Source organism: Ambystoma mexicanum, chromosome 5q (genome assembly GCF_040938575.1).
Source record: "Ambystoma mexicanum isolate Mex_15411 chromosome 5q, UKY_AmexF1_1, whole genome shotgun sequence".
NCBI classification, from domain to species: Eukaryota; Metazoa; Chordata; class Amphibia; order Caudata; family Ambystomatidae; genus Ambystoma; species Ambystoma mexicanum.
In genome coordinates, this window is record NC_090933.1 from 349,056,849 (window position 1) to 349,080,418 (window position 23,570).

General features: G+C 44.3%; 1 protein-coding gene across 3 annotated transcripts in view; it reads right to left on the bottom strand.

Moving 5' to 3' along the window:
• Positions 1-23,570, bottom strand: part of SEH1L (SEH1 like nucleoporin) — a 937,063-nt gene that overhangs the window by 879,406 nt on the left and 34,087 nt on the right. For all 3 annotated transcript variants that reach the window (XM_069620827.1, XM_069620825.1, XM_069620826.1), the window contains exon 2: positions 21,142-21,192. In XM_069620827.1, the coding sequence (XP_069476928.1) occupies positions 21,142-21,192 (51 nt within the window). The remainder of the gene's footprint in view (positions 1-21,141; positions 21,193-23,570) is intronic.

Below are 23,570 nucleotides of genomic sequence, written 5' to 3' on the forward strand. Positions count from 1 at the left end.
AGGTTTCTCCAGTTCTACAGCATTGTTTAGTAATGCAGCATAGCAATGCCCGTCCTCCCCCCGCCTTTTTACCCAACCCGGGTGAGCCTCCCATTGTATGGGAGCTTTGGGTGGATAGTTTCAAAGTGTACCTTAGAGCCTCAGGGGGTTCCAGGTTATCGGACGACGATAAGGAGGCGGCCCTACTTAACTGTCTTGGCACGGAGGGTCTAAGGATCTTTAGGCATCTTCCAGAAAACAACATATTGGCGTTGCCCACTGGCGATGGTGAAGGGGAGGGGGGCCAAGCGGTAGTGTTGGCTTATGAAACTGCTCTCAAGAAGTTGGAGGTTCGTTTCGGAAAGAGAGCCAACATAGTGTTGGAGAGGTATCACTTTTTCTCGAGAGCGCAAGGGCCTGGTGAAGGTATTGACTCCTACGTGACGGCTTTGCGCACCCTTATTTCGACCTGCAAGTTCACGGGCCTTATGGAGGAGTACATTCGCGACCAGATCATGATGAGGACAAGCGATTCCAAGGTTAGGGAGAGGTTATGGACGGAAAAGGACCCTCCTTTGGATAAAGTGATTGAGATAGCCCGCGCCCTGGAAGAGTCCAGGAAGAGTGTCAAAGAAATGACTGAAAAAGTGGATCTGGTACACATGGTTCAGCCACGCAAGGCAGAGGATAACCGTGTCAAGGACAAGGACCAAAGAGGAACGTTTAGCGCCAAAGACCTTTGCAAGAAGTGTGGCTGGCGAGGACATGTTGCAGGGTCCAAGGAGTGTCCTGCTTCCGCGGTTATGTGCAGGAAGTGCAAGGGGAGGGGACATTACGCCCGCATGTGCAGGGGTGGTCCGCAGAGGGGGAGTGTGCGCATGGTGGACCCCGATGGGGCCGATGAGGATAACACAGTGGTTGGGTACGTCAGTCCTTCGCAGGTACCGGGTATGCGCGCTAAGGAGGGGGCGTTATTAAGTGTGGGACCCACTAAGAAGAGCGCATGGGCTACCCTTAATGTGAATGGGGTTCCCCTTAACGTATTAGTTGACACTGGCTCTCCTTATACTATGGTCTCTCCCGAGTTGTACAAGGCTAAGTTTCAGAAAAAGGTGTCCGATTTGATTCCACCTGACATTAAACCTTGTGCTTATGGGCGTGTCCCCATTAAAGTGTTCGGTTATGACTGGGTTGACATAGAGTTCCACGGGCGAAGGACTAGAGGTAAACTTTATGTGGCACACAAGAGTGATCCGGTTATTGGTTGGGATGAACAGGCAGCTCTTGATATCGAGGTTCGCCCGGGTAAGGCGGTCCCTGTGTTGTGTGTGAGCAAGGAAGGTGGGGATGAGTGGAAGGATGCTAGTCCATTGACAGCTGATGTGCTCCAGGTCAAATTTCCCGCGGTGTTCTCCTCTACCTTGGGAAAGTTGCGTGGTTTTTCCCACAAAATAGTTTTGAAGAGGGGTGCTATCCCGGTGGTGCATAAGGTCAGGCGGGTGCCCATTGTCGCACGGGATCCACTCAAGGCAGAACTGGACAAACTATTGGAGGCTGGTGTGATTGAAGAGGTGGAATCCTCAGAGTGGCTTGCTCCTATTGTATTGGCGCGCAAATCTGATGGAGGCATGAGGATGCGTGTCGATCTCAGGGATTTGAATAACAGTATCTGGATTGACAGAAATCCCTTGCCTAACATCAATGAAATGCTCTCTCTGGTGGGCGGAGCGTCTCATTTTTCCACCCTTGATCTATCCTCTGCCTACCACCAAGTGGACCTTCATGTTGAATCGCGGCCCCTCACCTCATTCATCACCCCGTTTGGGGCTTTTCGTTTCCGGCGAATGCCTTTTGGTTTAGCATCCGCCTCTGCTGTTTTCCAGCGAGTGATGCAGAAGTTGTTCTCCGGTGTGGGAGGCGTAGAGTATTTTCAGGACGATATTTTGGTGTGGGGCAAGTCGCACAGGGAGCATGATGAGAGGCTTTTGCAAGTTCTTGGCATATTGGAGAAGAGTGGTTTGACAGTCAAATTGAGTAAATGTAAGATTGGAGTGGGGAGTGTCACTTATCTTGGACACACCTTAGATGCTAAGGGGATACATCCTAAGGCTGATTTGGTGAAGACGTTGTGTGAGGTGTCACCACCTGCCAGCAAGGACCAGCTGAGGTCATTCTTAGGGTTGGCCGAATATTACAGCAGGTTCATTCCCACGTACTCTGACAAGGCTGTGGCCATGAGAGCGTTACTCAAAAAGGGTGTTCGTTTTGACTGGTCTGAGTTGTGCCAGCGCGAGTTTGAACATTTGAAGGCTCTAGTCGATCAAGCTCCTTCTTTGGTTTCCTTTTGTCCCTCTAGGAGGACGATTTTGACCGTAGATGCGAGTGAATACGGTGTGGGTGCTGTACTTGAGCAGTGGCTGGAGGGGGCCTTCCGCCCTGTTGCCTTTGCCTCCAGGGTATTCAGTGAGACAGAGCGCAGATACGCCGTGATAGAGAGGGAGGCCCTGGCTGCGGTCTGGGCATCGAAGCACTTTAGAACGTTTTTATGGGGTGTGGAATACACTTTGCGCACCGATCACAAACCGTTAGTGCACGTTTTAACAACTAAAGGATTGGCCCAGGCATCCTCCAGACTGATGCGTTGGATGGCTGGCATGGGGGAGTACAATTTTAAGGTCGAGTATGTGCCTGGTGATAAAAATGCAGTGGCAGACTGTCTCTCTCGTTTTCCACGCCAAGATTCATATGCTGGGGATCCGGTACAGAATGTAGCAGGGGATGAGTGCACGTTGGTGGCCAAAGTGTTTCCTGCAATCAGTGAACAGGAGTGGGATATTGAGTGTGGTCGGGATCCCGTTTTGAACAGTATTAAGTCAGCTCTTGCGACTGGTGCGGGCAAGGAAGATTTGAGTAAGTCATTTGGTCAAGTGTGGTCAGAGTTGTCGGAAGGTCCATGGGGCATCGCTAGAGGTTCTAGGTTAGTTCCACCAGAGTCTCTAAAGGGTAGGCTTGTGGAGTTAGCGCATGAGGGTCACATCGGGAGATCTATGACGAAAAGGAGACTCCGAGAAGGGTATTGGTGGCCCAAGATGGATGAGGAAGTTGAAAGGGTTGTTAAAGACTGCGCAGCCTGTTCCGTCAGTGATAAAAGTAAGTCGACCCTAGCGCAGCCAATTCACCCCATGGAGGTGCCCCAAGATGTGTGGTCCAAGGTGGCGGTGGATATCATGGGGCCCATAGACGCCTTGGGAGGTGGGTTGAGATTCTTTGTGGTATTAGTTGACTACACCTCCAGGTGGGTGGAGGCCACAGCTTTGTCTTCCGCAACTACGGAAAAGGTAATTGAGTTTTTGGCATCAGTGTTTGACAAGGAGGGTGTACCTGCAGGAGTTGTCACCGACAATGGTCCTCAGTTTGTATCAAGTGCCATGCAAGAATTTTTCTCTAAGTTAGGAATTCGTCACCACAAGGTGGCTTTGTACAACCCAGAGGCCAATGGGTTAGTGGAGCGCATTAATCGGTTTGTGAAAGGAGCGGTTCAGTTGGCCATCGCTAACGGCTTGCCGTGGAGTAGTGTGGTGTCAGAAGCACTCAAGGCATATAGGCTTACCCCTTCGTTCCTTACGGGTGTGTCTCCGTTTGAGCTAATGAGGGGAAGGAAGCCTGGGTCCAAGCTGAGGGTCGCTGCCTTGGGGGGTGGTGTTCAAACTCGTGTGAACATGCAAGAAGTTCTCGATAGAGTTCGCGCCAAGCAGGATGTGTTTTGGCAAAGTCAACTTAAACGGAGGAGGCATTTGTGTGTGAAAGTGGGTGACCATGTAGTGGTGAAGAATCCCAGGTTCGTGGCCAAGGGTTTGAGCAAGCTCATGCAGCCATGTATGGTGACCAAGGTTGGTCGTGGCTATGTAAAGTTACAAGACGGAACCAGATGGAGTTTGAGACGTGTGGTTCCAGTGGAAAGTCCTGGTGGCATCTGTCTGGAAGAAAATACTCTCTACGCGGGGGGGCAGGATAGGAGTTTTGATGGAAATTGGACAGCTGCTCCTGGTGATGAATCGTGTGGTTCCGCAAATGACAGTAGTGGTGATGGTACGGTTGCAGGTGGCAAGGGAACGGTTAGGTCTGGTGATGATGCGACTGATTGTATTGCGTCCGTTCCGGGGTCCAATGGTATGTTGGTAGTGCCAGCACCTATGGGTGCAGGAGTCGTTGAGAGTATGAGGGTCTCTTCCCCGGAATGTGAGGGTGTTGCGCCTCTGGGTGGGGGAGTTGATGAAGTTTTCCAAAGTAGTCCGCAGGATTCTGTGCTGTTTCCAAGGGAAGTGGGTTCTACTATGCATAATTCTTCTGGGGAGACTAGCAATGACACAAATATCTGCCCAAGGAGAGTGAGGAAAGTGCCAGCTAAGTATAAGGACTTTGTCCTAGAGTTTGCCGATGATTGAGGATTTCCTTTTTTTCTCTCCTGTTCCCTCACGTGGTGTTTGGGGGATGTTCGCGCTTTCTCCTGTGTATGTGTGCGTGTGCGTGTGCGTGTGTGTGTAACGGGGGGAGAAGTGTTGTAATGGCTTTTCCGGTTGTGCTCGCTCTTCACGAGCGTGGAATTCTCAGTAGAATTCTACGCTTGTGCGGAGCCATTGGCAGTTGGAAGGAGAAGGGAGATGTAGTGAGAGCGGCCCAGGACACGGCTGTTCAGGTTGAAGAGAATAAAGCTGTTCCCAACTTACCTGACTCCTGCTCGTCATTACAGAGTTCTCCACACCTGTGAATAAGAAACAACCTCAACAATTCATAGGTCTGTTTGGGTTTTGGAGACAGCATATACCACATTTGGGGCAGATTCTTGCACCCCTTTACCGGGTAAGACGAAAGAGGTTTCACTTTGAGTGGGGAGAGGAACAAGAAAAGGCATTTCAATTGGCGAAAGATACTATACAGAGAGTGCTCGATTTATGGCCATTGAGAGCAGGAGAAATGGAGTTGAATGTCTTAGTGCAACCATGCAAACTGGAGTTTGTGGCAAAAACAGGACCGGAAGCATGTCCCTTTGGGGTTCTGAAGTCGAGTCGTAAGTTACCCGATGCTGGTGACCTGTATACTGCTTTTGAAACACAGTTATTGGCATGTTATTGGGCTTTTGTGGATACAGAGCAAATAACGGTAGGGCATGATGTATTGATCTGACCGGAAATTCCGATTATGCAATGGGTACCGAGCTCTCCTAAGAGACATTGATTAGGGCATGCACAAGAGGCAAGCATCATTAAATGGAAATGGTACATTCAAAATCGTGCTAAAAGGGGAACAGGGGGAATTGCAAAATTGCATGAACAGGTAGCTGGTGTTCCGTTAGTTGATTTGGAACCTTCGGAGGGGGCTGAAGTGAGGGAGTCTCCTGTGAAATGGAGAGCTTGTGAGTGAACAAACTGAACAAGCATGGTTCACTGATGGTTCCGCCAAATATGTGGGGACAGAGCGACACTGGAAAGCTTTGGCATATAATCCCAAAATGTGGGTAGTCAATTTGCAGATTATCAGGCATTAAAGCAGGAGACACCCGGTTGTTCTGTAGAAACCCACTCTTGGTCAGGGCCAATGGACTAGCTGTTTGGTTGCCAAAATGGCAAAAGAATGGAAGATTAATGCCAAGGAGGTGTGGGGGAAAGAGGTGTGGAACGACATTGCTGAAATGTTGACGCATAGTATATCACGTAGACGCCCATTGTGCAACTGACTCATTGGAGCGTTGGCTCAATTCTGTTGCAGATGACCATGCCAAAATTTAAGTCATGGACACCAGGTCTGAGGAAGATGATCTGGAGGGCTTGCTAAGTGGGTACACCAGAAAAGTGGGCATCTCAGAGAAAAGGTTACTATTAGGTGGGCACAAGATTGGGGGATTAGCCTTCCGTTAGGGATTGTGAAAAGTGTGATTTTACAATGCCCAGTGTGCCAACATCATAAACAAAGATCTATCCCACATATTATTCAGGGTACATTGAAAAGGGGAAAATTGCCTGGACAAATCTGCCAGATCGATTATATCGGTCCCATGCCAATTGCCAATTAGCAGAGGATATCAATATGCGTGCACTATTGTGGACACATATTCTGGATATTTGATGGTGATGCCATGCAAGAGAGCTACCCAATTGAATACGATTAAATTGTTAGCCCAAGTGGCATTGCACTATGGAATAACTTTACAAATTCAGAGTGACAATGGGTAAACTTTTAAAGGAAAACTGATTCAGGACTATTGTCAAGAGAAGGTGGTTGAATGGATTTTTCACATTCCCCCATCATCCCAAGTCTTCAGGATTGAGAGAATGAATAGCTTGTTGAAAAAAACCGTTGCGGAAAACTGGGGAAAGCAGTCTGAAAGGGTGGCGTGAACAAGTTTTGGATGCAGTTCAAGTTCTCAACAATAGACCCATTGCTATTAGAGAGACCCCTTTGATGCATATGTTAAGGCCAGCTTTACAAATGAAACCGAATAGAGTTGTTGAAACCTTGGTGCATTGGGAAGTGGCACCTGGAGCACAAGCTCCTAATCGAGCAACAACAGAGTGTGCCGGGGTGGACTTGCATGCAAGGGAAAAAATGAGACTGGAACCAAGGGGAATTGGTGTAATTGACACAGGAATCCGAGTACAAATTCCATCAGAGCATATGAGATTAATTGCCCCTAGATCTGGGTTAGCTTTAAGATGAATCCAGGTATTGGGAGGGGTTGTTGATGCTGACTACCAAGGGGAAATAAAAGTAATTTTGATTAATAGTGGAAAGAATATGCTGTCTATCCATAAGGGGGAATAGGGTGCACAGTTAATAATTGCACCTGTAAAAATGTCTATGGTGAAGAAGGGAGAGCCACCCACTGTGATAACTACACATGGGGATAGAGGTTTTGGCTCATCAGACAAAATGTTTCTGGGAGCAAAAGTCTGGGTCGAGAAACCTAGTAGTCCGTCAGTTCAGCAGATGTAATCGCAGCAGGGGAGGACCAAGTAGTCCTTGTAATTGAACCGGGGAAGAGAAAATGTAGTCATGATCTCACTGACAAATGTTATTTACGCGAGTGATGTACTCCCCTGATATATTGTTTTTTTTTGCATTTTGTTTTCAGACCCTGGTTGTGGTGTTTGCACTTGTGGATGTGTGTGGAGTGCATTCGGGTGGGACCAGAGACACGCGAGAAACGGTATCGATATTGATATTTTGTTTCTATTGCGCTCATACACAAGTGTTTCAGAGCGCGACAAGGCAAGGGAGGGGAACAGGGGAGAACAAAACAACAATCTTACTAGGCCCCGTGACATTGAAAACGCGCAAGTGCATGGGAGAAGGGAAAAGTACATGGAAAGGGGGAGGGGGGAGAAGTGGAGAGGGCAGAGCAAAGGAGAACTAGATCAATAATAAATAAATAATAAAGGCAACACAAAGTGGTAGTGCAGCCAGCAATTGGCAAGTGTTGGGTTTAAGGCAGCAGACGGGGTAGGTCTGATAAGTGCAGGAAGAAAAAATTGGGGCGCAGGGAGGGGGGGGGCGTTAATATATGGGTACAGATACAGACCCCAGTGCAAGGGGTGGTCCAAGGGGTGGCCGGCAGGCAGTGCTGAAGTGTGGCAGGGTGAGCAGGTACCTGGGCCCAGAGGACAGAGGGTGGTGCACGGTGCCAAGAGAGAACAGATCAGCAGGGGATAGGGGGAGCAAAGGCAGAAGCAAAGAGAAAGGTCTTGAGGTGCTTCCGGAACCGGAGATGGTTCTCCTCAAGTTTTAGAGTGGCAGGGAGGCTGTTCCAGAGGGAGGCCCCGAGATCTACCCCCAGCTCGTTTCTTTGAAAAACAACGGACCCTGAGGGAGTTCGAGGTAGAGGAGCGAAGAGCTCGAGAGGGGAGGTATTTGCGGAGGGATAGCTGAAGGTATTTTGGACCCAGGCCCCAGAAAGCCTTGTGGACAATGCAACGGTTGCAAATGTCTCCATAGTGCAACTGAATTCAACGATCTGGATGACGAAGCACGATATTGATGTTACCACGCCGCCTGCTGCCAGTTACGCTGTGGGATATCGTGGCTCCTGGATGAAATGCTGCGGGCATGATGTTTTGCTCCTTCTGCAGTTGTCATGTCTTTTGTTCATCATGGCTATGCTGCCATTGTGGATCAAACTGAGAATATATGGGTCTTTTTGGCCGGACGTGTATTGAACATTTCACATTTTTGCTTGGCCGTCATACACGATGCTACAAATTTGATTTCAACATGTCTCATAGCTGTGCCTACGCCGATCTCCGTGTTATGGCACGTTTTTGGAGTACTGCATAGTGACTCCCTTGTGGAGGATACGGACATCAGAAATTATTTTTCTTACGAGCATTGCCGATTTTGCGCAGACACTGATTGCAAGTGGAGAAATATAACTCGCATTATTACCTATAATATCGCTCCTGCTGATGTGTGCTATCTAATGACCTGTGATCCTCAGCGCATTGGGAAGTACCAGCAACTAGATAGACTTAGTGCTCAAAGTGGCACTGACGATCTAAAACCATGTGTATTGATGGGTCTACTAATATGTTTCTTAATTTCACTGTCCTGACAGCCAGTCACATTCATCATGTTAAGCTTCCTAATGTCTGGCTGTTTTCCTGTGGTAACAGTACATATTCATATATTCCTGTTAATATTTCTGGTGGCCCTTGTGCCTTAACACGCCTTAGCTTAATGAGGTTTCCTTTGCAGCCTGTTATTCGCACTGTCCACCATATTGGTTGATCTACGGATTGTGATTCCAATGTGTGATTGATGTCCGAAGCTGAAGTGTTAGCACTGGCCTTTTCTTTGGTGGGTGTATTCGGGTTAGCTGCTGGGGGCTATACATTCTTAATTTGGTTTGTGTAGTTGTGAAAGCGCTTAATGAAACCTCAAGCTCTAACTGAGCTGCTGTTAAACTATAAGAATTTTAGAAAACCTATTTTGCCAAACAGGGCTGCTTATTGATTATTTGTTTTCAAAACATAACTTGGGTTGCAATGCCATGGAAGGGATGGGTTTTAAATTTAATTTAGAGGATCATTCCTGTTCCATCGAAAAGCATATCGGTGGTTTAAAAGACCCGATTACCCAAGTCACTCAAGATCAGGGCGGGAGCTGGTGGGATCAAATATTCTCATGGATTCCAGGGGCATTGCGTTATGTTTGTTGTGTTGATGGTTTTCATTATGCGTTGTTGCATTTCCTGTATCCCAAATTTATTGGGTATGTTTCGTCGGTGGCAAAGACCGGCTTTTCATCCTTTGGGATGTGGAAATTGATGGTCCAAAGGGTGGAGTGTAATGAGTGTGTGAAAATGAGCACAAAAAAAAAAAAAACATGGCGCCGGTCCGCAGGCATTTTGGACATTAATTTCCACGGCCACAATGAAAGTCTATGTTTCCATGAGCTTAATTAGCAGACATGAGTTCTGCCACGGTTGCGATGTTTATATTTGGAAGCAGATGAGTTCCCTATATAAGGATAGTAGGCACATTGTTCAATAAAGGACACGCCAAGAAGGGAGTCAGAGCTTTGCAGGTGCAGTGATAAGGGGTGCTGGGAGTGAGCACGCACGAGAGGGGCTGGGTTTTTCTACTATTAACTGGAAAATTCCACTCTATGCCCCCATGATTGTTGGCTGTCCTTCGGCCGGGGACGGTTGGCAACTCACTGAGGACTGGGACCTGTTTACCAACAAGAGAGGGGTATCCAGGTGAGAGAATCAGAATTGGAACCCCAGATGCAGAAGTCTTGCTGCGAGGGAGGACCCTCCACTCCAGACCCCATTAGAATGTGGGATCTCTATGCCCACCTCTTTTGGGACTGGGTGGTGGTGTCGTGGCTGAGATTAAGTTTTCCTCTTCAACTACTCTAACAATGATGTGTTTTCTTTATCCTTATTGATGTAAAACTGACCTTATATCTTTATAGTATTGTGCGCATGTTTATGTTTTATGCGAATAAGGGGCCTATAAAGAGCCAATGATATCCTAACTACTGGTTTAAGTGTGGGTTATTGCCTCCCTGAGAGTCCAAGAACTTTTGGTCTGTGTGGTCTGGTTTGTGGTTTTCAGAGTAACTACACATGACACAAAAGCAAAACATCCCTCTTAAAAAACAAACAAGAATCGAAAATCAGATTGAATAAAATCAAGCACAAAAATGTAAATTACAAGAATTTCACAGAAGCAATGCTAGTCTGAAAATCCAGAGATGAAAATCATGAGCAACTTGAGTGGCTGAATGATGTGCACTGTCTCGGAGGGACAAAGGGACACCCTTGATAACAGATTCTCCAAGGAAGAAAGATCGACAAAGAGCCAGGCTTTGATGGCTTTACGGGTCGCTTCTGTATGTTGTTCGTTACTCATTTACTGGGTCCTGTTCAAGTTTGCAAGTTTGCTTTGGAAAGGTTGCTGTTACCGCTGCGAGGCGCTCCGTTACTGGACTTGCCGGCGAAGTGATGAAGTGCGATTGACTTTTGCCTTGCACCAAAGTGAGAACTCTGGTGACTTTTGCGAGCTAAGTTGTGTAAGACAACTGCTTGTGCAACTGCTTGTGCAACTGCTTAAGCAACTGCTTAGGCAAACTTTACCAGTGCACTCACGGTGGTTTGTCTCCCTCTTACCCTTAGGACGTGCTGCGGTGAAACCCCGCCCCCAGCCAACAGGAAGCTATTTACTGCAAATGCACGCGCTTTGCAAGTTTGCTTTGGAAAGGTTGCTGTTACCACTGTTGGAGCTGGTATAGCGGGTTGTGGACTGCGGAGAAAGATCCTTTGTTTGTATCCAATCTGTTACCTTGTTAACCACTACTCTACTAAACGTGTTGAATGAAAGGTATTACTTATACGCTGACGTCTGGGATGCCAGCAAATATTCTAATCACAAGAGCCTCTGTGAACCTTAAGCCCGCAACCCCTAAAGCCTCCTCCATTACTGCTCTTAAAAAAAAATTAGGAGGTTCACCTATTGTGACTCCCGTGAGAAAGAACTCTACTGCTGATATACGAGGATTTTGCTCGTTAAGGTGCAATTCAGATTTATTTATTTCCACTTGTGCTGAAAATCAACCTTTGAGTTCTGTAAATATGGGAGGAGGGGCAATTGTTTTCTGTTCATTCAAATTCGTGGTTTCTGTTCATTCAAATGTGTCGATTTCAGACACTATTATTGTAAATGAAATATGCTCAACACAACGTGACTCTGAGGGAATTGAGGAGTGTCCTTTAATCGATTTAACTACACAAAATCCTGTTTTATCGTGCCAAGCCGACTTAGATCGTATTACTGAGGAAGCGGATAATGAGGGTGAGAATAAGGATATGCAGGAGGAGATTGAAAACATAACTGTTACAAATAAATCTAATTTGGATGATTCTATTGATAATGTTGTGGAAGATAATCCTGCTTTGTCTGAATCCCCCATTGTTAATGAACCAAGAGTAATGATGGTAGTCTATACGGCAGTCCGAACCCTTTTTGACCACCATACGCAGTGCCCTAGAGACTTAACATCCTCCTTTGTCTACCCTACACCTCGCGCACCATACAAAAAGGTAGCCCCGAGTTTGGAAAACATAGATGGTAATGGTGGACAAATTGTACATGGCGCGCTGGTGGAAATAACGTTGAATGCTATAAACACCTCGATTATGTCCCTTTTTAAATTGTTTGAGTCCTTGGATGCAAAGATAAGTCGACAGGCTGAGCAGATTGAACCGATTACCCAGAACCTAGATAAAATGTCTAGGTACATTGACATGGGTGATAATAAGTTATCCAAGACAATGAAAGATACCAAAAACAGAGACTCTGCACAAGTGACATCTGATGTAAAAGAGAGGAGTATGGTTGAGAATGTAGTGCCGATCTTACCTGTTTTTGAGGCCATTATATGCCCTGTCTTACCCAGTGATGATGAAGTGCACTGTTGTCCCTCTAATAATGAGATCGTGTCAGTGGAAAGTTCTATCCCTACTAAGGTGAATGGAGATAAAACTGATGTAGATAACCGAGAGAATGAGATTGGTGTGTATAATATGTTTGATTCAAGAACCAATGTAAGACCGAAAACGAATACAATAATTAATACTAAAAAGAAAACTAAGAATCAAAAGCAGGCTTTGCGACCAACAAAGGCCGCTACTAATCAATTTCTAAAACGATTACAAATTACCACTAAAAGTAGAGCTGTAGTGGGAGGAGGATTAAAAGCCAATGATACTAATTTAAGACAGGCCAGAGAACCGGTAGCTAGCCAGCCGGTGAATGTTGTACCCCATAACGACTATGCACCACTTGATGATTTAGTGGCTTTGCTTGCAAAAAAAGGGACTGAGGAACAACTACAGCTGCAACGAGCTGCTGATAACATCACAACTCATGAAACTCCTAGCATTCCCCTGGCTAGCACTGCTTTGATAAATTACCAAAAGAATGATGTTATAACAAATATTGCAAGTTCGAGCCCCCCCTAGTGAGAGAGCCTTCGCTGGACATATTAAAAGACATCAGAGAGACCATACAGAACTCGGTTGATGAGTACGTAAGATGGAAACAAGATCAGACTCTTGCGACAAACACTTTAGTGGAGAGGGGTAAAGTGTAATTTAATAGCAAAACTACAGTGTGCCCATCTGATCCAATACAAAATACTGAGAGAAATTTGGAATCAAATCAACGATTTGAGATGGAACGGCAGAGTGGGGGTGCAGGAAAGAAATTAAAACAAGACCTGGACCCGAAACTATACCATAGATTCATTCTGAAATGTCGCCCTTCTCCCCATATATCTTACGATTTAAATAGAACAAGTGTGTTGACGATATTTGAAGATACTGAAGAGCTAAGAGATATCTCTTCAACCGATATTCAACAAGTTGAATTTCTAAACGAGGAGAGGCTTGACGCTGTCCGATTGTGGATTTCATCCAATCTTATCAGAAATACTATATGGCAAGCTAGGATGGAATTGTTCACAATGGGTTTCCTGTTAGCAGTTGATCCTACAACCCTACCAACTAATATGAATTACGAACAAATACAAGATCCAAATGATAATGTGACTACTAGATCCTTAAACGTGTACCATAAGCAAAACTCAGTAGATCAAAACAGGATGGTAGGAGGCTTGGAAATAAATGAATATAGACCCAATGATAAAAGATCATAATACAAGGAGTGGCAGGATGATACACTGACCCTAGCGAGTTGGAATACCTGTGGTCATGCCCATCTCTCTGTAAAAGATAGCAATGATCTTAACAACTATGATGTAGTTGCCCTACAAGAGACTTGGCTGGTGGATTGCCCGTTATGGAATAATCATGAAATAGCCTTTCTGGCAGCTAAAGCAAATAAGAAAGGACGTCCATCCTCTGGGCTACTAATTGCCACCAAAATTGGTAGGGGCCTGTCATTATGCATTGGGCAGCCCCGAACATATTTATGCAATTAGTAAAAAGTTTTTACCCTGGGGGATGTTTGGCTATCATTAATATCTACCGTAACCCGACGGCTATCTCAGATAAGACTTTCATTAAAGAACTGGAGAATTTCTTTAACATGATTCTTATGACCCCCGAAATAACGAATGTTATTCTTGTGGGAGATCTAAATGTGCAATGCCTGAAAGCTAAAAAAACGCAAAAGGGCTCAATAAATGATATATGGGCGGATGTGATGTGTGATCGTAATATGATGATGCTTAACGGTGCAATACCTGGTGATATAACTTCTAGTGAGACTTGGCGTAGAGGGCTTAGTAGCTCTATGATTGATTATATTTATACGGACAAAGCAATGTTTCAAAACATTGCCTCATTAAAGGTGATAACACAGACTGCGAGCGATCATCACATGTTAACCTTGAAATGGAACTGTAACAAAGAGCCAATAAATTTAGGAAAAGGGCGGTATGCTACCAATCAGATAACAAATAACTCTAGAATACAGTTTAGGTGGAATGAATCACTGAATGAATTGAATAAAGAGCTGCTGGGTGAACAGGCGGGGAATAGTGGGGTTGAAGAACCTTATAACGTCACACTCCAAATGTTCAAACTGCATTCCTCAACACAAACTCATGTGTATTTTGCACCTAGACATAGTGCTGACGAACAGGTTCAAAAACGTAAAACCTTATTGAGACGAGAAAAGAGAATGGCATTATCATTGCCGGTGAATATCAGGTTTGAAGTCATCCGCTCTCTTCAACGTGCATACACGGCTTGGATCCGTACCCGTAGATGTATCCTATACCAGTCTGATGGTGAAGAAATGCTTAAGGTGATTATGTCAAAAAACAGCCCAAATTTGGGCTCTGCTTAATGCTGCTAACCATCTGAAACAGGGTCCGGTCCAGATTAACGGTGTAATTGAAACACTATGGATTGATTACTATACAGAACTATATGCTGACCCAGAGGTCAGACAAAATAGCCCTGTGATAATATGTAACATCATGAATTTACTACAAATATCTAGAGAAGATATACTAGGATATATCCACAGAGCGCCTAACTCAAGAGCCCCGGGACCCGATGGGTTAACCAACTATATGATGAAACAGCTCCCGAAGCAATGGGCTCTGATTCTGTATAACATCTTTACCCATGTCCTACAATCCAACTGTATTCCAAAGTCTTGGAAATCCTCTGCGGTAGTGCCCATCTTTTAAAAAGGCGACAGGTCTAAACCGGCTAATTACAGACCGATCGCTCTGTTAGATATACCTGGGAAAATCTTTTGTAGGTTCATTTTACGGGACTTTAACAATTGGGCAAGAACTTGTGACAAGCAAGATCCGCATCAAACGGGGTTTATACCTGGCATGGGGACTTCTATAAATCTGCTATCAATAACAGCTTTAATACAGCATCATAACCTCCTGAAACAACCTCTATTTTTTGTGTTCGTCGACTTTAGAGCTGCGTTTGACTCAGTGGTTAGATCTATATTATTTGACAAACTAGCCCGTGAAAAGTGCCCTACATAATTAATTTGATAAGTATGTTACACTCAGAGACCAGCATACAAGTGAGGCTAAACTTACAAGGCTTACTAACCACGAATATTACAACCCGTAGAGGGCTTAGACAAGGCTGCATACTTGCGGCAAAACTGTTTAATTTTTTCATCTCTGATATATACAAAGCCTTTAAAGAAGTTATCTCTGATGCGCCAAAATTAGCAGGCAAAGCACTTGCGGCTCTGCTATACGCAGACGATTTGGTGCTGATTTCAAAGACTCCCCGTGGCCTCCAAAACCTGCTTGTTGCGCTTGCCAGATATGTCACTGAGAATATGTTAACTGTGAATATGAACAAAACAAAGGTAATGATTTGTAATCCAAACCCAAGTGGTGCCCTAAATAAGAAACAAAAAGCATTAAGGTGGTGTTTACAAGAGCATACACTAGAAATAGTCCCACAATATACTTATTTGGGAGTTGTTATTGATTGACCGAGTAATAAAGCATTCCTACTAAGCCTTAACCAGAAGCTGGATATGATGATCTCACAAGCCTCAATTATCCAAGACAAATATGGTAAATTTACTATCACACCCGCCATAACATACTTCAAACAGAAAGTGGTCCCGGTACTACTTTATGGAGCGGAAACAAAACCATGTATAATGGGAAATACATGGCTGCGTTTTGAGAGTAAATTTTGGAAACTCATTTTGGGATTACCAAAATGCGTACCTATGGCTTGGATTAGGAACGAATTAGGGCTAATATCATTGCATGCACGTTACATCTGGCAAATGATATAATTGTTCAGAAAATGTATTTTGTCTTCTGGTAGGCATAAATTGATCAATACCCTTGCTGATTACGTGTTCACAACTAATGATCAGTATATGGTGAAATGGCGGTACACTATAATTGAAGCTTTGGCGGAAGCTGATCTCTCTTGATGATCTCCTTACAAATCCAGCTAGAGCCAAAACTAAGATATTTATGTATGACTGGTTACGTACGAGAGAGACATGCTTGAAGTATCATGATTTCCCCAAAAATGCGTGCCTGCAAAAAAGGTATAGCGTAGTGGAACCATATTTACTCAGATCGCCATCAACTGATCATAGAAGACAATTTTTGAGAATACGGTTTAACTTATGTGAGACGAGGGATCTGAAAGCTAAATGTAAAATGATAATGAAGGAAGATAACTTATGCCGCTTTTTTGTAAGATAAATGACCAACCTGAAACCCTACGCCATCTTCTTACAGAATGTCAAACCCTTAAACAGAAACAGGAGCTGTACTTTAAACCACTGTTATATGAAAACGCCCAAATTACAACAGTCTCTTTGGTGGTTGATTTACTGTGGGCATACTACTCCTTTAAGACTTGCTACAAATCGCTCTTGTGAAGGATTTGAGACTGGATATTGATCAAGAATTGACAGAACCAAATGTATAACCACTGTGGTCACCATTAGTGAGGGTTAGTGAGGGAAGAGTAGGATTGGATGAGCTTTGGTTATCTTAGTTTAACATGGATAAACAATACATACAAATACCGAGGTAAAAGAGTGTAGTTATTGATATTGATGAATGCCTAGCTAATTTTTTTTATAGCTGAAATGCTAAGTACATATATACATACATGTGTCAGAATCATGGAAATCGGTTATGAGTAGATTAAAATTCTTTGAACAGGAAATTTAGGGAATTTGCTGAGAACAAAACTGCATGGATAACGATTTTTCTTTTTTTTTTAGAAGTGAACTGATGGTTAGGAGGAGCAAGTGGAGATTATGTTGGTTGTTTAAGTGATATATGATGTAATGAACTTATTATCAGTTGTTATCTTTTGATGCTACTTTCATTTACCATGTCTCTTTTTATTGGGTTATATATATGTCTATGTATGTATGTACTTTTTCATGTATACCTTTTATGTGTACTTTTTTTTTATAGTTTTATAATTTTATAAATATGAATATGAAAAATGAATGAAATATTGTAAAGTTGATTCAGTTCAGCTATAACAATATAAAAATAAAGGGGGTCCTTTTCAACCATATATGTGTTAAAGGGCAGACTGTTGACTCAAGCAAAGCAAGGATGAAAAGTTATTCACAAACAGTGCAGAGACGCTACGTGGTGCTTCTCTTACACTATTGTGGTCCTCAAAACCGGTTTTAAACACCTAGTATATCTGGGAATAAAATTGACGAATACAGTGGAAGTGCTTTACAGGGCAAAGTTCCCAGAGTTAATCAAACAAGCACAGGCTGACTTTGCAAAATGGTCCCTGATGCGCATCTCTTGGTTAGGTTGGGTAAATACAGTAAAAATGGTGACTCTTCCAAGAATGCTCTACAGGTTTCACACCCTTCCCATAGCGATTCCGAAGACTTTCTTTGCGTCCTTCAACGCAATGCTCTCTAAATTTATCTGACAGAATAAACGCCCGAGAGTGTCAATGGACCAGATGATGTTGCTGAGAGAGGTGGGATGGGGCTCCCAAATCTATATCTGTACTACGAAGCAGCCCAGCACAGAGTGGTCAGGAAGTGGTTTTCGAGCTGCACCGATAAAATATGGGCTTGTATGGATAGAACAGTGGCCGACATGTCCTGATCAGGCCTACTCTGACTGCGGGGGAATGAACTAACGGCCAGACGTAGTATTCAGGGAATAAATATAGGACACTCAGAGGATCTGTGGAGAAATATTCAGGATCTTACCAGGTCGATGTAACTCCGAGAGGCATAGTAAAAAATTATGGTTCATTGGCATTATACTCCTAGTAAACTGCATAAGATGTTCAGTTCCGCAACAGATGAATGCTGGAGGGGATGTAAGGGATTCGGGAACTGGACGCATATCTGGTGGGACTGCCCTAGAATAAAGGGGGTTCTGGGTGGAGACCGTTGGAAGCCTTAAAAAAAAATGGGCTCGGAAGTTCTTCCCCTTACAATTGCGGAGAGTATGGGAGGATTGCTGAGACCGGAACTGCATATGATTATGAAATCCCAGAAAAGAGCAATACGGCCCTAATAGCCGCATGGATTTTAATAGCTAAAGACTGGAAACAAAATTCTCTGCCACCAGCAATTAACTGGTTTCGTAAGCTCTGGGACAGGGACATAGTGGCGATGGAATGGATCACCTATAGGGTTCAAGGAGATGCCCTCAGAACATTTGGGTACTACATATGTCCTGCTGAATGGGGGGGGGGTGACGGTGAGCAGAGAAGCTAAGACATTGTACCCGAAGGTGGTAGATGATGAAAATTGGTTCCTCGAGGAGGGTGGGGGGGGGGGGGGAATGTTATAACTGTTTAAAAAAAACACAACAGGTGTTAAGCTATATGGTAAAGTATTGGGTAATGACGTAAGGAAATCTCATCCCTCTCTTCTCCTCCCCTATCCTCCTCTTCCCTCCTACTTTGACCTTAACTCACCAAACTTTCTCAAAGACTTCATAACTTTCCCTACTCTAGACAGTGGTTAGTGTTCTATAGGAAAAGGGAATTGTGCTTTGCAGATGCCCTGGTTAAGTCTGGATTCTTCTTTCACACACACTCTCCTCTCCCTCTTCTGGTCCAGTCTTCTCTTCTCCTCAAACTTCACCTGCCTATTTTTACTTCACCCTTTACTCTCCTATCCTCCCGATGTCTCCCATGCCTTCTGATCTGGGCCTCCAACCTTTGAAGTTACTACCTACTCTCTCTGCAGTTTCTGCAGTTACCATTCTCTGTAGCTCCAGTTCTACTAACTCTTACACTCAACTACTTCCTCCTACACGCCACTAATACTCAGACGCCATCCTTTCGCTCATTTCAATACACTTCAGTCACTCCTTACTCCAGCTCTTCTAAATACACTTGCCATACCAACACACAAAATCACACTTGGGGGGCGGAGGGGAGGTGTTTGCGGTGGGGGACATTTAGGAATTTAAAATGTTACGTATTCTCCTTGTGTGTTAACAAATTGTAATGTCGAGCAAGCAATGCAAACTGCCATGTTTAAACATCGTTTCTTGCTTGTGCGAGGCAAAATGATAGAATGTACTCTACATGTCTTTGTAACTAAGGCTCTTAGCCTAGTGTGTAGGAATGCTCGCCTTCACACCTCGTTTCCGACGTGTTTCCCTTTTGGCATAGGTAAGCATCTTTAAGGCTCCCGATTTCTTAGGGAAAGCGATATTTGATGGAGGTCTTCATATTACAAGCGTTCTCGCCCATCTCAGAGCGTGTGCGACTCTTTAAGCAGTATATTCACCTTGACTAAATATATAACGATATGCTGTCCCTCCCTGAAAACACCAACTAGCATGACTGAATCAAAGGCTTGCATAAGGAGTCTTTGCTCTCTGTTAGGAACAACGTTTCAAGGGGAGACCTTGCCCTGTTAGGACCACCCCTTCCATTGAAACGCACGTGTTCTTTTGGGTATAAGAACGGTGCATAATGGTGCACAGAGGGAGGAGGGTGGGTTCATTTGCACCAAAGTCTTGTGTTGCCGTTGGTTCAGTTTAGTAATTGCTTTTACTAATAAATTGTTCACCAATCCACCGGAATCGTAAGTGGTAATTTCTTCCACCACACACTACAGTACCACTTTCACTCGCTGCCCAATATCTCACCGTTTCCAGAAATTACCCCTGCACTCTACAGCTTCTACCTCCAGATCACTTGGTCATCCACCATCTCCTATGATCTCAACCGAATAACCCACACTTCCTGCTTCCGGTGGTTTCTTTATAAACCCCTCTCCTTCACAGTTGGCTCTACATCCCTGGTCAGGTCTTCCCCACAAGGAGTGTGTTGTAGACAGCAACCATTCCAAAATGCGGGATAAGCCCCACCCACTTCCTCCACACAAGTCCTTCACAGACCCACGATGGTGGCCCGGGAGGTTGAATGTTAAAGGGGGCATCCATTGCATGTGGCACAAAGGTAAGTTCCTATGAGGATTTACGGGGGTTATCACATGTATTAGTCCCTCGTCGTCTAGGGGTTTTGGCAATGGCTTTGTGTGCTTGCCAAAACTGTATAGAATTAACGCACAGCTTTGCTGGTGGCCACATACTGGTGGCACTGTGGTTCTCCCCTCTCTCCGCAGGAGACAGGACCTACTTTTGAGAGCTCAACTATGTACCTGATTTGGCAAAATGTTGTGGACAAAATAGATCACCAGTCTAATTAGTACCCCGCAGGAAATGAGTACATTAAGTGATATATGATAATAAACTCTAATACATGTGCTGCTGTCCCACTTCAGAAGATATGTTCCCATTGTGTGTGGCATTGTTGGTTAATAAAATGAGCGCGGTTAGGCTGTGGGGTGATGATGGGTGTATGCTCTAGAGGTAAAGGGGAGAGAGAAATAGTGAATTTAACAACCCACTAACAAAACAGCATGCACCTAGAACTTCATTCCAATGAAATTAGTTCTTACCCTACAGAATGCATGTAGTCATCATATTACTTGAAAAGGAAAAGATTTATAAAATAGTATTCTCTTCCTACTTTTCAAATGATTTTCACACAAAAACCAAACTTGTCGGAGCATTAAATATTGATTTAAATAAGGTGATCGACTGAAGCTTTTGTGGTCATAGGGTGTCAGAGCTGGAAAAATACAAAGGTGAGGGAGCTATCTGGCAATCTAGGATAAAAATAAATGCTGACGACTCCACAACTGAAGAAAATGCCAACAACATCATGCAAATTGCACGCCCTCACCCGAGATAACTCCCACAGGCATTGCATTTCCCTAGGTCACAGAAGATAGCTTTGTCAAACTGAAAGGATATAAGACGTGGTCCCCCTCACAATTCGGCAGCTCCAACATGGTTTTTAAGAAAGGCAGTGCTGTGGCCTTGGATATAGAGCAGAAAACTGCTGAGTAGCGCTGCTCGAACAGCAAAAGAGTGGGGGGTCTGCTTCTTTGTCAGACCAGCAGTTTCAGATGTTTAATAGAGCAGACCCTATCAGTTGGCCCCTCAGTCCTAAAGACCTGCTGCCAAGCACGCCACAGGATTCGTTGCCAGTAGACCCTGCCTCATATGGTTTCCCCCGGTTCCGACGGGACGCAAGAGAGGCACAAAATGATCACACATTACAGATTGTTACATTCAAAAATAAAATCTCACCTTCCAACTGGCAGTACAATGCCAATCCCCATTTTCACCTTTGTCCCAAACCTGGCAATAAAATAAATTGAATATCAGTGTCAAGCTTAGAAAAAAGTCAGCAAACATACAGGAGTCGCGACTGGACAAGCAGCTTTAATAAAGACAATAGGTTAGGCTTTTGTATAGTGACATTTTTAAACGATGCCTCTATGCCAACTATTTACATCAAAACACCTATATATACACATAGTTCTTGCCATTATATACTGCGGTATGCAAGGGATCAAAGATGCGAGGCAGACAACTTGATAGAGGTTGTTCACAAGTAGCCATTTTATCATATTATACGGGTGTGACGACCGCCTCGCTTTCCCTAAGCCAACAAGGATTTCCAGGCCTAAGACTCAAGGAAAACACACTTACATCAAAAGGTATCCGTCACGCACACTTAGACATACAACAAAATCATAAAGACATGTATATGGCTGTTCAAACTCAACAAAATAACAGTTATATTCAAACAAACAAAATAACCAAGTATCCTTGTAATCAGGGTCGGATCCCCTTCCTCGGGATTACTGCAGGATTTTCCAAATAAAAGTTCCATTTAGTAAAGTTCTTTTCAATAAAGTTCCGCTTCCAAAACAAAATTCCTTCCTTCCTTGAGGGTTTCACTTGGCACTTGGATGGTCTTATGATTAAACAAGGTTCATCACTCTTCAGAATAAACTTTTCCACAAGCTCTTGTTTGTCAAATCCAAACATCTTAGTCTTCACACTTCCAGTGAGTATTTCAATTCTTTGGAAAAGACAACTTGCCTCTTTCTTTCCACCACAATGTAGCACTTCAATATCTTTTCTCTGACATGCCAGGAGTACCACTAACAATCCCTTTCCTGGTATATTCGCCTTGCAGGATAAAACTTCTACCAGTACTACAAGTACTCTGTGGCGAGGCTTACCTCAAACATTAGCAAAGTCTTTGACTTTCAACAACATTGAGATCACAACTTCTTCCCTAAGGATACAACAACCACTGATGCCGTTTGTTCCACTCATTTGTTTGCCACATGTAATGCAGGTTATGTTCCTCTCCCCCTTGATAGCTTCCACAAGGAGGGCTTCTGTCCTGCCAACTTTTGTTTTCTACTATCACACCAGGTAATTGCTGCCAATGTCTCTTATTCAAGTTTCTCTTTAGGAAAGAAGTTTCCCTTTTTATTTGTAATGGTCTTTCTTTGGCTTAGGCAATGCTGGTGGTTATCTGGCTTAAATATTGGCCAGTCTTTACCTGGGCAATGGTAGTTGTAAACTTTCTCCTATAGTATCCTCTCAATATGAGTATTATGCCAAAAATACTTTTATTTCAACAGTTCAGTATTCAAAACATTTGCAAGCAGCCAATGGTTTATTACTTGCACAGGGTCACCCATCAAAGGTCAGCTCACTGGTCTCTCCTTGCCTATCAACTTATCCCACTGATGCTGCAACTTCTTCGGTCTTCAGGCCCAGGGCTTCTGACAGCTCCAGTTGTATTCCTGTGTCCAGCCTTTCACAAAAGGAGTCTGCGTTGCTCCTCATGTTCTCCGGTGCTCGCCAGCCACCGGAGTTGGGCACTGGATACAGAGCTTCTCTCTCCCATGGGACAGCCTGTCACAGCACCACTTTGCGGCCTCTGCAGTTCAGGTTTCTAACTCTTGCGATTCCCTCAGCACTATAATCTGCTACAAACACAGAGGCAGTCCCAGCGTCTTTGTATTCTGCATACAAAGCCGCTGACCTCTTCTCCTGCTTCCAGAAGCCTGCACCTGAAGGGGCTTAAGAGGATAAAAAGCCCCGCTCAGGGGTGCATCATTAGAAACTCACTGAAGCTCTGTGCCCCGCTTCCTCGTCCCAGTACCTAGGGCATTATGGGACATGTTCTTATTCACGTTTTTAGCAAAGGTTTCAGTTTTAAACTCATCTAACTCACTCAGTTTATAGAATGTACCTCTAGGAAAGGGCTTTAGAGGAATTAAGGTCGATTCTTGATTTCATAGCTCAAACAAGAGGGGGAGTCACATTTATCAGAAGTAATGGTATTGATGTTCCAATCCTTAAATGTTTTATTCCCATGATGACCATAAGTTTTTACTACTAATACCTTGGGTGCTCTTGCAAAGAGGAGCCTTACTCCAACAGCACACCATTAGGTATTCCAACATTTTGGAAGTCACACCCTCCGAAGAAGAGGCGTATCGTATCTCTTCTAATAGAGTCACCCTATTCCCTTGGTGGCCTACTCCTCCCAGATGATCCACTTGGCTAATACCACCCTCAGGGTTATGATCAGGTAGCGGCTGCTTTCCCCTGGCCTGGGAGGAGACTTTAGGGAGGGATTCTGCAAGTACTCTGCAGGAATCATCACAGGTGCTACCATCATTTGTCATGATGCAAGTACTTGGGCA